The sequence below is a fragment of the Dermochelys coriacea genome, chromosome 15 (genome assembly GCF_009764565.3).
Source record: "Dermochelys coriacea isolate rDerCor1 chromosome 15, rDerCor1.pri.v4, whole genome shotgun sequence".
NCBI lineage: Eukaryota > Metazoa > Chordata > Testudines > Dermochelyidae > Dermochelys > Dermochelys coriacea.
In genome coordinates this window covers 3,770,571-3,783,094 of record NC_050082.1, presented here as the reverse complement: position 1 = coordinate 3,783,094, position 12,524 = coordinate 3,770,571, and the positions used below count along the sequence as shown (strand labels likewise).

General features: G+C 62.6%; 1 protein-coding gene across 3 annotated transcripts in view; it reads left to right on the top strand.

The window, feature by feature from the left end:
- Nucleotides 1–12,524, top strand: part of POLE (DNA polymerase epsilon, catalytic subunit) — a 36,166-nt gene extending 23,642 nt beyond the window's left edge. For all 3 annotated transcript variants that reach the window (XM_038373637.2, XM_038373639.2, XM_038373638.2), the window contains 23 exons: nucleotides 128–230; nucleotides 461–541; nucleotides 630–752; nucleotides 882–1,100; nucleotides 1,385–1,594; nucleotides 2,422–2,565; nucleotides 3,094–3,234; nucleotides 3,732–3,885; nucleotides 3,970–4,076; nucleotides 4,294–4,470; nucleotides 4,902–5,125; nucleotides 5,279–5,499; nucleotides 6,352–6,556; nucleotides 6,932–7,105; nucleotides 8,032–8,157; nucleotides 9,008–9,140; nucleotides 9,317–9,491; nucleotides 9,905–10,033; nucleotides 10,159–10,352; nucleotides 10,779–10,979; nucleotides 11,067–11,192; nucleotides 11,558–11,647; nucleotides 11,903–12,524. In XM_038373637.2, coding sequence (XP_038229565.1) covers nucleotides 128–230; nucleotides 461–541; nucleotides 630–752; nucleotides 882–1,100; nucleotides 1,385–1,594; nucleotides 2,422–2,565; nucleotides 3,094–3,234; nucleotides 3,732–3,885; nucleotides 3,970–4,076; nucleotides 4,294–4,470; nucleotides 4,902–5,125; nucleotides 5,279–5,499; nucleotides 6,352–6,556; nucleotides 6,932–7,105; nucleotides 8,032–8,157; nucleotides 9,008–9,140; nucleotides 9,317–9,491; nucleotides 9,905–10,033; nucleotides 10,159–10,352; nucleotides 10,779–10,979; nucleotides 11,067–11,192; nucleotides 11,558–11,647; nucleotides 11,903–12,013 — 3,568 coding nt within the window. In that variant the 3' untranslated portion in view covers nucleotides 12,014–12,524. The remainder of the gene's footprint in view (nucleotides 1–127; nucleotides 231–460; nucleotides 542–629; nucleotides 753–881; nucleotides 1,101–1,384; nucleotides 1,595–2,421; nucleotides 2,566–3,093; nucleotides 3,235–3,731; nucleotides 3,886–3,969; nucleotides 4,077–4,293; nucleotides 4,471–4,901; nucleotides 5,126–5,278; nucleotides 5,500–6,351; nucleotides 6,557–6,931; nucleotides 7,106–8,031; nucleotides 8,158–9,007; nucleotides 9,141–9,316; nucleotides 9,492–9,904; nucleotides 10,034–10,158; nucleotides 10,353–10,778; nucleotides 10,980–11,066; nucleotides 11,193–11,557; nucleotides 11,648–11,902) is intronic.

The window sequence follows — 12,524 nt, the reverse complement described above, 5'->3', positions numbered from 1 at the left end:
AATGAGCCCTAATGGGACACTCTCGGGGGGGACAAGCTATGATGGCTCTTGGCCTCCCTGTGGGCTCAGGGAGGGGGTTCTGTGCTGCCAGCACCCAGTGGATGATGAGTGTTCCTGTGTGCCCCAGGGCCATCCCGCTTGCCATCTTTCAAGCCGAGCTCACTGTGCGGAAGCACTACCTCCGGAAATGGCTGAAGAGCCCCTCCCTGCAGGACTTCAACATCCGAACGGTAAGCGATCCGGAGACACCGGTACCAGCTAGAAGCAGCTCCCTCCTGGGTGTTACCGTGGGTGTGACTGCCTGTCACTGGCACCTGACCAGGGGTGTAGCTAGTACATGGACACAAAGGGGCTGTGCGGACCCTAACTCCCTGCAGCTGTGCCTCTCAGCAAAGTGTAGCTAGTGAGCCCGCTGCTCTGCCTTCCCTAGTGCTAACTGTCACCCTGTCCCTGCACCCAGATCCTGGACTGGGACTACTACATCGAGAGACTGGGCAGCACCATCCAGAAGATCATCACCATCCCTGCAGCACTGCAGCAGGTGAGGGGCCGGTGTGGCGGCTGGGTCTGGAGGGGCTGGGTCCCTGGCCTCCCCTCTGCAGCCGGCATGACAGGCCATATTCCTGCAGGTGAAGAACCCCGTGCCCCGGGTCCGACACCCCGACTGGCTGCACAAGAAGCTCCTGGAGAAGAATGACGTATACAAACAGAAGAAAATCAACGAACTGTTCACTAGTGAAGGCAAGAGACAGGTAATGGGGGTGGGGCTGAGACAAGGCGGGGGACTGGCTGATGCTGTTTGCCTAGGCCATGTGGGGCCCTGTCTATTCCCGCACCTTGGCCTCTATGGCTGAGCCCCCCTGCCCTTGTTCCCACCCCAGGTCACTGCCAACCAGCCCCAGGAGGGCACCCCATGCACACAGGTTGCCGACATGGAGGATTTTGGGGCTGCCAAGCCCCTGCAGCTGTCGGTTCCCGTCGCCAGTAAGCGCAAGCGAGTCCCAGTGGCAGGGGAGAGCCAGGAGGTGTCTCAGAACCTGGAGCTGACCCAGTCCTGGCGGGAGATACTGGGCCCGCCCCCACCCACTGGCACCACAAAGGTAAAGCAAGCTTCAGTGGGAGGCAGGGCAATACTATGAGATGCTCACTCGGAGCACACTGGTCTTGGGAGTGGTAGGGGGGGAATGGCAGGCCTTAGTCCAGCTCCCTGGCCACGCCCAGAGCCTGTCCTGGCTGGGGAGTAGGAGGGGCTGGGTGGTAGCAGATATCCATGTCTCAGGGGATTGCCCTGACTGTGCTGGGCATGTTTGCAGCTCCTGGTCACAACAGCTAATATTATCCCCATGATCCTTGCCCCAGTCACCCCTCTTTGCTCTCCACCCAGGAGGAGCGCATGGCCTGGCTTCAGTACCACAAGAAGAAGTGGGAGCTGCAGGCGCGGCAGCGCCAGGCGCGCCGGAAGAAGCGGCGGCTGGAGGATGGCGAAGTGGTGCTGGGTGGGGGCGTGATCCGGGATGGGCCCTCCAAGGGGCTCAGCAGCTACCTGCGCAGGACAGCACGCAGCATCCTGGACCTGCCCTGGCAAATCGTGCAGGTAGCAGGCAGCAGGAGGTGGGGTGTCTCTGCTGAGTCTGTCACGGGTGCTCAGACCCCAGTTGGAAATCCCTCCTGCAGACTCCCGGAGCCGCAGCTGGGTGAATCCCAGGGAGACCAGACGGGTCCTCCCAGCCCAAGGGCCAGGTGGCTCTGTATGGACACTAGCTCCCCTGGTAGAGAGGGGGTTCGACCCATTGTCCTTGGCCAGGATTGTTGGGCGGGAGAACCCAGCTCATCCACTGTGGCTCCATTGAGTCTAGCAAACTGGGACGGGGAGAAAAATGGTGTCTGGACCTTGGCCTGGAGCCTCTCGGGGCTGTGGGCTCCTCCTTCCGTTTGCGCGCTGCCTCTCGCTGCTGCTGATCTACACCTTGCCCAAGCAGAGAATGCCTGGCCAGGATCTGCTGGCCCATGTCACAGGCTCAGAGCAGAGGGCCCTGGTGGCATGTGCGCAGCTCCTTTCAGAAATGGTGTCATTGACTGTAGGCTCCCTGAGCCGTGCCTATGGAGCAGACTTCAGTGGGGATATCCCCTGGCTCAGGGCCTGGATTAGAACTAGGAGGGGTTGGTCTCCAGCCCCAGGAAGAGAGCACCCTGGGGGGCAGTAACTGAATGTGTGCAGGGGATCACGGGGGTGAAGGCACGGCATGGCTAGGGCGCCCCTCCCTCTCAAGTCCAAAGGTTGAGAAAATATCCAGTGTGGCTAGCGGCCCCAGAGGGAGGGGCGGTATCCTGAGTAGGGGGCCCTACAAGCCCACGGAGGAAGAGTGAGTAACTCTGCGTGCTGCCTCCCACCGGGCATCTGAGCCGCCTTCCCGCCTGCAGGTTGCGGAGACCAGCCAGCCGGGCCTGTTCAGGCTGTGGGCCGTTATTGGGAGTGACCTGCACTGCATCAAGCTGAGCATCCCGCGGGTCTTCTACGTCAACCAGCGGGTAGCCAAGCCAGAGGAGGGAGTCGCCTACCGGAAGGTGAGGGGAGCGCCCTCTGCTCCGCCGGCTGCACATGGCAACGAGTCAGCTGCCCGGGAAGTGGAATCCTGTCAGCTAGAGGCGAAGTGCAGACAGTTTGCTGTGCAGACCCCTCTACCCAGCTCTGCCAGCGCTCCTCAATCCCAACCTGTAGCCCCTGCCCCCCCACTGCTCTGCCAGCGCCCCTCAGTCCCAACCCACTGCCCCCTGCTATCCCAGCCCTGCCCCCCACACTGCTCCGCCAGCGCCCCATAGTCCCAACCCACTGGCCCCTGCTATCCTAGCACTGGACTACTGAGCAGAGGCAGGCAGTTATGGTGATTTTGAGATGTGCACAGTGGATGAATCCATCGGACTCCTTTACATGTGGGAATGGGCTCGTGCTGGGAGGTGGGTGGCCCATTCAGCCAGGTCCTGAGCCAGCTCTGGTAGCAGCTGTAGTTCTGTAGCTCTCCTGGGGACGTTTGGGGCTCCCCCCACGCATGGGAGGGGTGCAGACTGGTGTATGGTTGTGTCTCTTCCTGGCAGGTGAACAGGGTCCTGCCCCGCTCAAATCTCCTCTACAACCTGTACGAGTACTCCGTCCCCGAAGACATGTATCAAGAGCACATCAACGAGATCAATGCTGGCCTGTCTGCCCCGGACATCGAGGGAGTGTACGAGACTCAGGTGACTGCGGCTGGTACTCACTGGGGCTCTTCCCGCAGAGACAGACCTGGCTCCTAAACTGCAGGCCAGACCTGGCCTCAGGTGGGGAATGGGAACACAGGTTCCCGTGCCCCACTCGGGTGTTACCCCATCCCACGTCAGGCCTGGGAGCCCCCTGCCTGCAGCATCAGGTGCCCTGTCGCCAGAGGTGCCTAAAACGCAGCCTTTTCCCCCCAGTGCCCAGGCTCGACAGGGCTCTCCTTCCACAGACATGCAGTAGCATGTGCCACCCTTCTGCCCGGGAGCTGTGGGGTGAGGGGAGGGGAAGCAGGTCGCCAAGTGAGATCACACAGGGAAATGGGGCAGTGCAACAGAACTGTCCGAGCAACCCACAGTCCCTCACCCGGTGACTGCCCCTCTGGACTGTCTCCACCCACATGAAGAAGAGCTGTTGGACCAGCAGCAGAGCCTGTGACCAGGGCTTTCTAGGGAAGCTGCTGAGCTCTGCCCCTCCCCAGGTGCCATTACTGCTGCGCGCCTTGATCCACCTCGGCTGCGTGTGCATGGTCAGCAGGCAGCTGGTCAGGCATCTCACCGGCCGCGAGGCTGAAACCTTTGCCCTGGAGCATCTGGAGATGCGCTCGCTGGCCCAGTTCAGCTACCTAGAGCCAGGTAAGGCCCTGAGGCTGGGTGTGTTGGCAGGAGGGTTGCGAGGCTCAGCCCCAGGGCTCTGACCTGTCTGCTCTGCGTTCCTAGGGAGCATCCGGCACATTTATCTCTATCACAACTCCCAGGGCAGCAAGGCACTCTTTGGCCTCTTCGTCCCATCGCAGCGCAAGGCCTCTGTCTTCGTGCTGGACACGGTAAGGCTGCGGGCAGGCGGGGTGTCTTTAGAGGGGCTGGGGCGCTCTGTGCTGCTTTGGATCGTGGCTTCCCAGTGGACTCCAGCAGGAGCGGGGCAGCGCTGTTCTTCAAACCCCTCTCAGCGTGGAGAAATGCAGCGTCTGGAGCCGCTGGCCCCTGGACGTGAGGCCTGGGGGCCCTGCTCCTCCCCGCTGACCCGCTCTACCTTTGGCACAGGTGCGCAGTAACCAGATGCCTAACCTGGCCAACCTGTACTCCTCGGAGCGCAGCACCATGCTGGAGAAGCTGAGCGAGGAGCTGCTCCCGCCGGACAAGCACACCTTCGAGGTGCGAGCTGAGACCGACCTCAAGACGGTCTCCAGGGCCATCCAGCGCCTGCTGCTGGCCTACAAGGTAGGAGCCTGGCAAGTGAGCCGCACGGCTGCCCCCAGCCACTGGCCTAGGCTAGACAGGCCGGCAGCAGACCATTGGCACGAGGCCCAGCACTTCACACCCACCCCCAGGCCCTGGCTGGCCAGCTGTCACCCTACCTGGTGCAGACTCTCTCCAGTGCGGGACAAGCCTTGCAGCTAGGCCTCCCGACTCGTTCCTTGGGGCCAGGTCCCCACAGCTTTTGCTCCCGGGGGTCCCAGAATGCACTGGGACCCTGCAGCTCTGCGGGGTGCTCTGACCCGCTGCAGGGGCAGGTGTGATCAGCCATGGGCACTCGCTGGCCAGGCTGCAGTTTCCCCACCTAGACAGAGGCCTCTGCACCCACCAGAGGGGTTGTCCTGTGTGCCCCAGCCAGCCCCAACTCCCTTTTCCCCCCCCCACCCCCGATGCAGGACGAGCGCAGGGGCCCCACGCTGATTGCTGTGCAGTCCAACTGGGACGTGAAGCAGCTGGCGAGTGGGATTCCCGTCTTCGAAGAGTTCCCCTTGGTTCCCATGCGGGTGACAGATGACATCAGCTATGCTGTCCTGGATTGGCAGCGTCATGCTGCCCGCCGCATGATCCGCCACTACCTCAACCTGGACACCTGCCTGTCCCAGGCCTTCGAGATGAGCAGGTGAGCCGCTGTCTGGGGACAGCGTGGGTGGGGGAGGGTGTCTGGCACAGTGGGAGGGCCAGGAGCTGTGGCTGGCTTGTGCTGTGTCCCCGAGGTGGGGCAGGCCAGTGTCAAAGCCCTGCCTAGCCGCACCCCTCACCTTCCCCGTCCCAGGTACTATCACATCCCCATTGGGAACCTCCCCGACGACATCTCCACCTTCGGCTCCGACCTCTTCTTCTCCCGCCACCTGCGTCGCCACAACCACCTGCTGTGGCTCTCCCCGATGGTCCGCCCGGACCTCGGGGGCAAGGAGGCAGACGACAGCCGGCTGGTCATGGAGTTCGACGACAGAGCCTCGGTAGAGATCAACAACCCGGGCTGCTATTCCACCGGTGAGGAGGGGGCTGCAGAGGGCTGGGCTGCTGCTCAGGGGGCGAGAGGGATGGGGTGTTTGGGGGACTGCTCAGCACCCTGCCACCGGCCCACCTTGGCCTGCCATCCACTTGGCTAAGCCAGGGTCCAGGCAGTTGATACTGTGGCTGGCTTATGGTGAAAAGTGACATGGGCAGAGCTACGTTGTGAACCCACCTCCTCTGCCTCGTGCAGCCAGGCCGACATAGCCCCAGTGTCGACACAGCTGTGCCGTCCAGGGAGGGCAACCGAGAAACCCTGTCTAGCGGCGTAGGCTGCGTCTGCACTATGGGCTGTGCTGGTCTCTGGAGATGGGAAAGCCGGGAGCTGCTGGCACCAGAGGAGAGAGGCTCCAGAACCCCCATGGTCACCCTGGCTGTCCTCGGAAAGTCAGCCCATTATTGTGAAACATTCAGAACAAGGCTAAATAACATTGAGCAGCCTGCCTTGGGGCTAGGGTCCCTGCGGCTGGAGACACTGAGCCTCTTTAAATGCCAGCAAATAGCGAAATCCTGGCTGCGGCTAGTGACTGATCAACCGGCTAGTGGTTGTGCGGACCCAGGCAGGTGTCCTGCCTCATCAGAGGGTCTGAAATGGTTCAGGGCCCTCCATTTCCACAGCAGCCGCTGCTCTAGATAACCAGCCCCTGCCGCCCCCTCCAGAAGCATCATGCTGTACAAAGCCACAGGGATAGCTGTACGCTGCAACAGTTGCATTGTAAATAGCTCCATGCGGGGTTCAATTGTGTTGAACCATTGACTTTAGTGGGGCTAGGAGTTCGCTGTGCTGGGGCCGGGGGGCTTCCCTCCTGCTGACAGGCTGCTTGTATTCAGTGTGTCTGGAGCTGGACATCCAGAGCCTGGCTGTGAACACCATCCTGCAGTCCCACCACATCAACGACATGGAGGGAGCCTCCAGCATGAGCATCAGCTTCGACGTGATCCAGCAGGCATCTCTGGAGGACATGGTGACGGGGAACCAGGCCGCCAGCATCCCGGCCAGCTATGACGAGACCGCCCTCTGCTCCAACACCTTCAGGTGTGGCCACGCAGCTGGAGTACGGGCCAGGCTCTGCCAGGCGCTCTGCAAGGAGATGCCTGGCGGGGGCTGGGAGGCGTTTGCCTGCCCAGCAGGTGTCTTGCAGCAGCTGTTCAAAGGGCATGGCTGTGGGTAGCCAGGAGCATGACTTTGGGCTCCAGGGAAGGGGACCCCATTCCCCAGGCCTGTAGGTGTCGGCGGGCGGGGACCTGGAGGTTTGGCCTCTGGCTGTGGTGGGGAGGCAAGGACACCAGAGTAGGTGGGGGCTGGGCACCGCTGGGTTCCTCCAGCAGCATTTGGAGGGGTCAATCTCTGGCTGAGGCCTGTGGGTTTGACTGATAGCTGAGCAGGGGCTGATCTCTGCTCTCCTGCCAGGATCCTGAAAAGCATGGTGGTGGGCTGGGTGAAGGAGATCACGCAGTACCACAACGTCTATGCCGACAACCAGGTGATCCACTTCTACCGCTGGCTCAGCTCGCCCTCCTCGCTGCTGCACGACCCGGCGCTGCACCGCACCCTGCACAACATGATGAAGAAGCTCTTCCTGCAGTGAGTGAGGGCAGAAGGGCTGGTGGGGGGTGCGATAGGCCATGGTGCGGTGTGTCAGCCTGTCATGGTGCCAGCTGCAGCCGGGTCCCCTGAGCTCCCCGGCAGGTGGGTAGGGCAGGCCCCAAAATGGACCTGATCACCCCACTCGTTGCTGTTCTCCTCTGGCTCTGGGGAGAGGGCCCGGCCTGCCAGTTGGAAGCCCTGCCAGCGTCTGCTGTGCTGTGGGACTGCACCTCAGGTTGAGCACCACTAGGTGGCATCATTAATGTGCTCAACAAGTGGGGCCTTCTGGGGGAGCCACGCTGGAGCCAGGGGGTGGAGGGAGAGCTCGGGCTATGGCGGCTCCCAAACGTCACTGGTTCATGGAGCACCTTGAACAATGGCTGTGAAGTGAAGGGCTGGAAGATCAAGCTCACATGTGGCAGTCTGGGAACCTTGCACTAGATCCCCTGTTCTGCAGTGCACTGTCCCCCCTCTCCCACCCAGAGCAGGTGATCAGTGCTGAGAGGTTCAGGGTACTGGGTGCTGGGGTTACAGAGTGCCCCCAACGGGCCTGGAAGGCATGGCCTGTGCTGGGGAAGGGGCCTTCTCCCATTTAAACACAGGAGGGGAAGAGCCGCGGGTGATGGCAGCGCCTTTGCGTGGCTGTTGAGGCACTGACGTGCTCTCCAAAGCGTTGTGCATGCACCCCTGCGGCTGCACTGGCCACACCCACGGCCAGGCCTCCTTAACCAGCACCCTGCCAAGGGGAGCTCCCTTCAGAGACGGGGACCAAGCATGTGATGCCCGATGGGCTCTGCTCCTGAGGCTGCTCAGCCAGTGTGTGCCCATGGAGGGGGCTGGAGCCAGCAGCATATGGGCCAGAGCTCTCTGTGGGGGCAGCGCCTGCCTCACTTGCTCCTCTCCCCTTTGCGCCCTTCTCCCAGGCTGGTGGCCGAGTTCAAGCGGCTCGGCTCTTCCGTGGTTTATGCCAACTTCAACCGCATCATCCTGTGCACCAAGAAACGGCGCATCGAGGACGCCATTGCCTACGTGGAGTACATCACCAACAGGTGCGGCAGGGCCCCGGGCAGCTGGCCAAGTTCCCCTGGCCCTGCAGCGCAGGGCTAAGCCCCACATGCTAAGCCAGGGCATGCGGAGAGGCTGCTGCCGACGGCTCTAGCCAGGACGTGGGCGGGGGCTGTAACTCTGTAGCTCAGAGCAGGAGTCAGTGGTTCATGGAGTTTTTAAAACCAGGCATGCCCACTAGATCATCTGTGCAGTGGTGGTGGAGCCGTGTTGGGCCCCAGACACTGGGCAGACCAGCTGCGGGAGGTAACAATGTCTCTGCCCAGCAGAGGTTGGGCCAATCAAAGATATTCCCTCGCCCACACATCAGCCAGTCTGACACCTGCATAACCCAGGCTAGTGAATTTCCCACAGTGCCAGCTACGCACCCCAGCCTGGCTGCCTCTCAGCATGCCGGAGCTGGCTACCTCCAAGCCATTAGAGTGCAGGGGCTCCCCACTGGCCTCTGGGTCTGGTGCCTTTCGGGATAGGGGGCAGCCTGATGAGCACAGCATGTTGTCGTCCTGGAGCCCCTGGGTCAAACATCCCCCTTCGTCCCCAGACCTGGAGCCTCTGTGGGGCAGACCCAGCACCCATGACACCCCTGGTCAGAGCAGAACCACACTCCAGTCTTATGCCAGGCCCACTCCCTGAAGAGGGTCTGATGTGAGGGGGCTCTGCTGGCTGGCTGGCTGGGTGGGGGAGTGGCACCCCCACGTGGGGCACACATCCCACACTGCCCTCCTCTCTTGGGTCCCAAGGGGACTTCCCTCCGAGGTGGGGAGTAGAAGGCAGAGCCTGGGTAGGCTGCAGTCTCCATGTGCCGCTGGGTGACCGCCATCTCTTCCTCTCCAGCATCCACTCGAAGGAGATCTTCCACTCCCTGACCATCTCCTTCTCCCGCTGCTGGGAGTTCCTTCTCTGGATGGACCCGGCTAACTATGGGGGCATCAAGGGGAGAGTGCCCTCCAGTGTCCCCTCTGGGGAGGTAAGAGCTCAGGGCAGGCTGGGGCACACTGGAGAGGGGAGCAGGGGCTGTGCCAGGTGTGGGGGCAGGGGGATGGGTTGTCACTGCTGGGCATGGGGCACGTTAGCCCCCGAGGGAGGTGAAATGCGGCCAGGAATCAGGCATGTAACTGTCCAGCGCTTGGCTCTTTGGTCTAGACAGACGCCAGCAAACGGCAAGCGGGTGCTGAGGAGGGCAGTGAGGAGGAGGAGGAGGAAGAGCCAGAACCAGGGGAGGCCAATATGGAGGATTTGCTGGAGAACAACTGGAACATCGTGCAGTACCTGCCACAGGCAGCCTCCTGCCAGAACTACTTCCTCATGATTGTGTCGGGTAAGTGCGCCCCCTGCAGGGCGCATGGGGACTGCCTTCCCCAAGCACTCACTGCTGCCCCCAACAGGAGCCAGATCCAGGCTCTTCCCTGCTGCCCCTTGAGACGCTCAGTGCTGCCCCCTGGTGCTCAGTGGGGGCTCTCCATCTCTGTCCCTTAGGATGGCTGTTGTGATAGCAGCTGGGAGCCCCAGACTGGACGCCATTGTGCTGTGCGCTGCATAGACATAGCCCCTGGAAGGGGCCCGTGGGTGGGCAGCCCAGCTGAGGGGGCTTCCAGGGAATGGGGGTGGTGCATGCCTGCTGGGGCACCCACTCCTGTCTGCCCATCAGGCGGTGCTGTGCCCGGGGGCCACTCCCAAGCACCCCAGCTGGGATTGTGGTTGGAGCCTTGCCTCTTCCCCCCCTCTTCCCAGCCTACATCGTCGCCGTGTACCACAGCATGAAGGCGGAGGTGCGGCGCAACGCTCCTGGGAGCACGCCCGTCAGGAGGGCCAGCAGCCAGGCCTCCCAGGAGGCTGCGGGTGAGGTGGGCGCCATGCCTGGTGAGTTCAACTCTTCCCTTTGCCCTGGGGCCTGCGGCCTGCCGGGCGCTGGTGTCTGGGATGAGGCGAGCTGCCCCGTCACACCGCAGTCTGGCTCAGGGCACCTTTTCCCCTTGCCCTCCCAGGCGTGATCACCTTCTCGCAGGACTACGTCTCCAACGAGCTTACCCAGAGCTTCTTCACCATCACCCAGAAGATCCAGAAGAAGGTGACGGGCTCCCGCCATGCCACGCTGCCCTCGGACATGTTCCCAGCGCTGCCCGGCTCCCACCTGCCACTCAACAACCCGGCGCTGGAGTTCATCAACTACGTCTGTAAGGTGAGCTGTGCGCCCGCTGCACTGCAGACCCCGGGCCTGCTGGGTCAGCAGGGCTCTCTCCTTCCCCTGCGCCCTGGACTCTGCCCAGCCGGAGGAGGCACAGCTGCCCTCCTGGGGTCCAGTCAGGCTGGGGGAATCCCTGGTCTCTCTTGCTCTAATCTGCAGCTTGTCCATGCCGCTCCCCTTCTGCAGAGAGCAGGAGGGCCTGAGGCAGAGTTCCAGCCTGCGAGTTCCCCTAGGAAGGATTTACTCCTCCTCTACTAGCCCAGTCAGCTGCCATCGCTGCCCCAGGGACTCCCCAGCCCATGCAGGGCAGTGTCTGCAGGCCATGTGTGGGGCTACGGCCCTGTGAGAGGAACACAGACCCCCCCCCATCCCCCACCCCCTTCGCAGCCCAGTGGCCCATGCGGCTCTCCCCTCTGGCAGGTGCTGGCGCTGGATGCCAACATAACCAATCAGGTGAATAAGCTGAAGCGGGACCTGCTGCGCCTGGTGGACGTGGGTGAGTTCTCGGAGGAGGCCCAGTTCCGGGACCCCTGCCGCTCCTACGTGCTCTCCGAGGTGATCTGTCGCAACTGCAACTTCTGCAGGGACCTGGACCTCTGCAAAGACCCCAGCCCCTGCCAGGTAACAGACTGCCATGGGGGCTCGCTTTGCTCCCATGCTGCAATCTGGCTAATACCCAGCTCCTTCTCACCCTGTCTCTGCCCTTAGGATGGTGCTGTGCCCCCCAGCTGGGTGTGCGCCAACTGCCAGGTGGAGTACGACCACAGCTCCATCGAAGTGGCCCTGGTGGAAGCCCTGCAGAAGAAGCTGATGGCCTTCGTGCTGCAGGACCTGGTGAGAAGCAGGGGGAGGGGCTCTCTCATCAGGGCCCTCACTGCTGCTAATGTCCAGCTGGTGCCTGCTTCAGATGGGGACAGGGCTGCCCAAAAGCCTGGGCACAGGGCTGCTCTCCGCACAGTGGCGGGGGAATGGGGAGGCCCAGCACCCTCTGGCCGGCACGATTGCAGTGTGCTTAACAGCCACTGTTGGGGGGCCGGGGGAGGCTGGCTTCAGCCTCAGGGACACACAACACCCCTCTGCAGGGCCCTGTGGGCCACTGTGGTCAGACAAAGCGAGCCTGTCCCCTCGGCCTGGCGCTTGGGGGTGGGGCCCAATCCCAGGGCTATCCCCTGACCTCAGCAAAGCTCCTCTGCTCCCAGGCGTGCGTGAAGTGCAAAGGCGTGAAGGAGACACACATGCCCATCTACTGCAGCTGTGCGGGAGACTTCACCCTGATGATCCAGACCAAGGTACGTGCTGCCCCCGTTGGAGCCCTAGCCACCCCATGCTCCCTGGGAAATGATGGCCAGGAGTCCAGCATACCCTACTCCCTCCTGGCCCAACCTCTCCTCCCCTTGCCCACTAGCTCCTCATGTCCTGCCCTCTGCCTGGTTGCCCCGCCCAGGTGCTGGCACATGTGCTCTCCACCCATGCTGCAGTGCTGTGCCCCCTGCTGTGGGCTGCAGCCCGGCCACCTCTCCCGACTGCTCCCTCTGCTCCCCCAGGCCTTCGTGGAGCAGATCAACGTCTTCCACAGCATTGCCCGGCACTACGGCATGGCCCACCTGCTAGAGACCATCGTGTGGCTGCTGCAGCTCAACCCGCAGCTCCGGTGATGACAGAACAGCACCCTTCCCCACTGCTCTGTGCTCCGCTGCCATGGGCCCAGGAGCAGGGGGGGTCTCTGAGCCCCACGCCGCAGCAGCTCCTACCCCTGGCTGTTGGCACCCATCAGCCATGCCCCTTGGCTTTCCTGCTGCCAGCTCAGAGGCCCTGGAGTGTTACTGAAGCCAAGGTACCAGCTTGGCCGTGCTGGAGGCTGCAGAGGAACTGAAGCTCTCCATGCTGTAGGGCAGCCCGAAAGCTGGGCAGCGCCTTTCCCTCCAGGGCATCGCCATGCTGCCCTGGCACTGGCTGACGGTAGGCTCTCGCTGGCTGCCATTGTAGAGGAGCAGCGGGAGTGAAGCCAGGAGCAGCAACTCCTCTCAGTGGGGCTCCTTTCTGCACCCCTGTCCCTGCATGCAGGTGGGTGGCCCCTGGGCTCCTGGGACTCCCCCCTTGGGGGGGTGGGGGTTGATGGTTTTTATTAGGGTTTTTGATAAGTCTGTGAATAAAGAGTTGCTATGA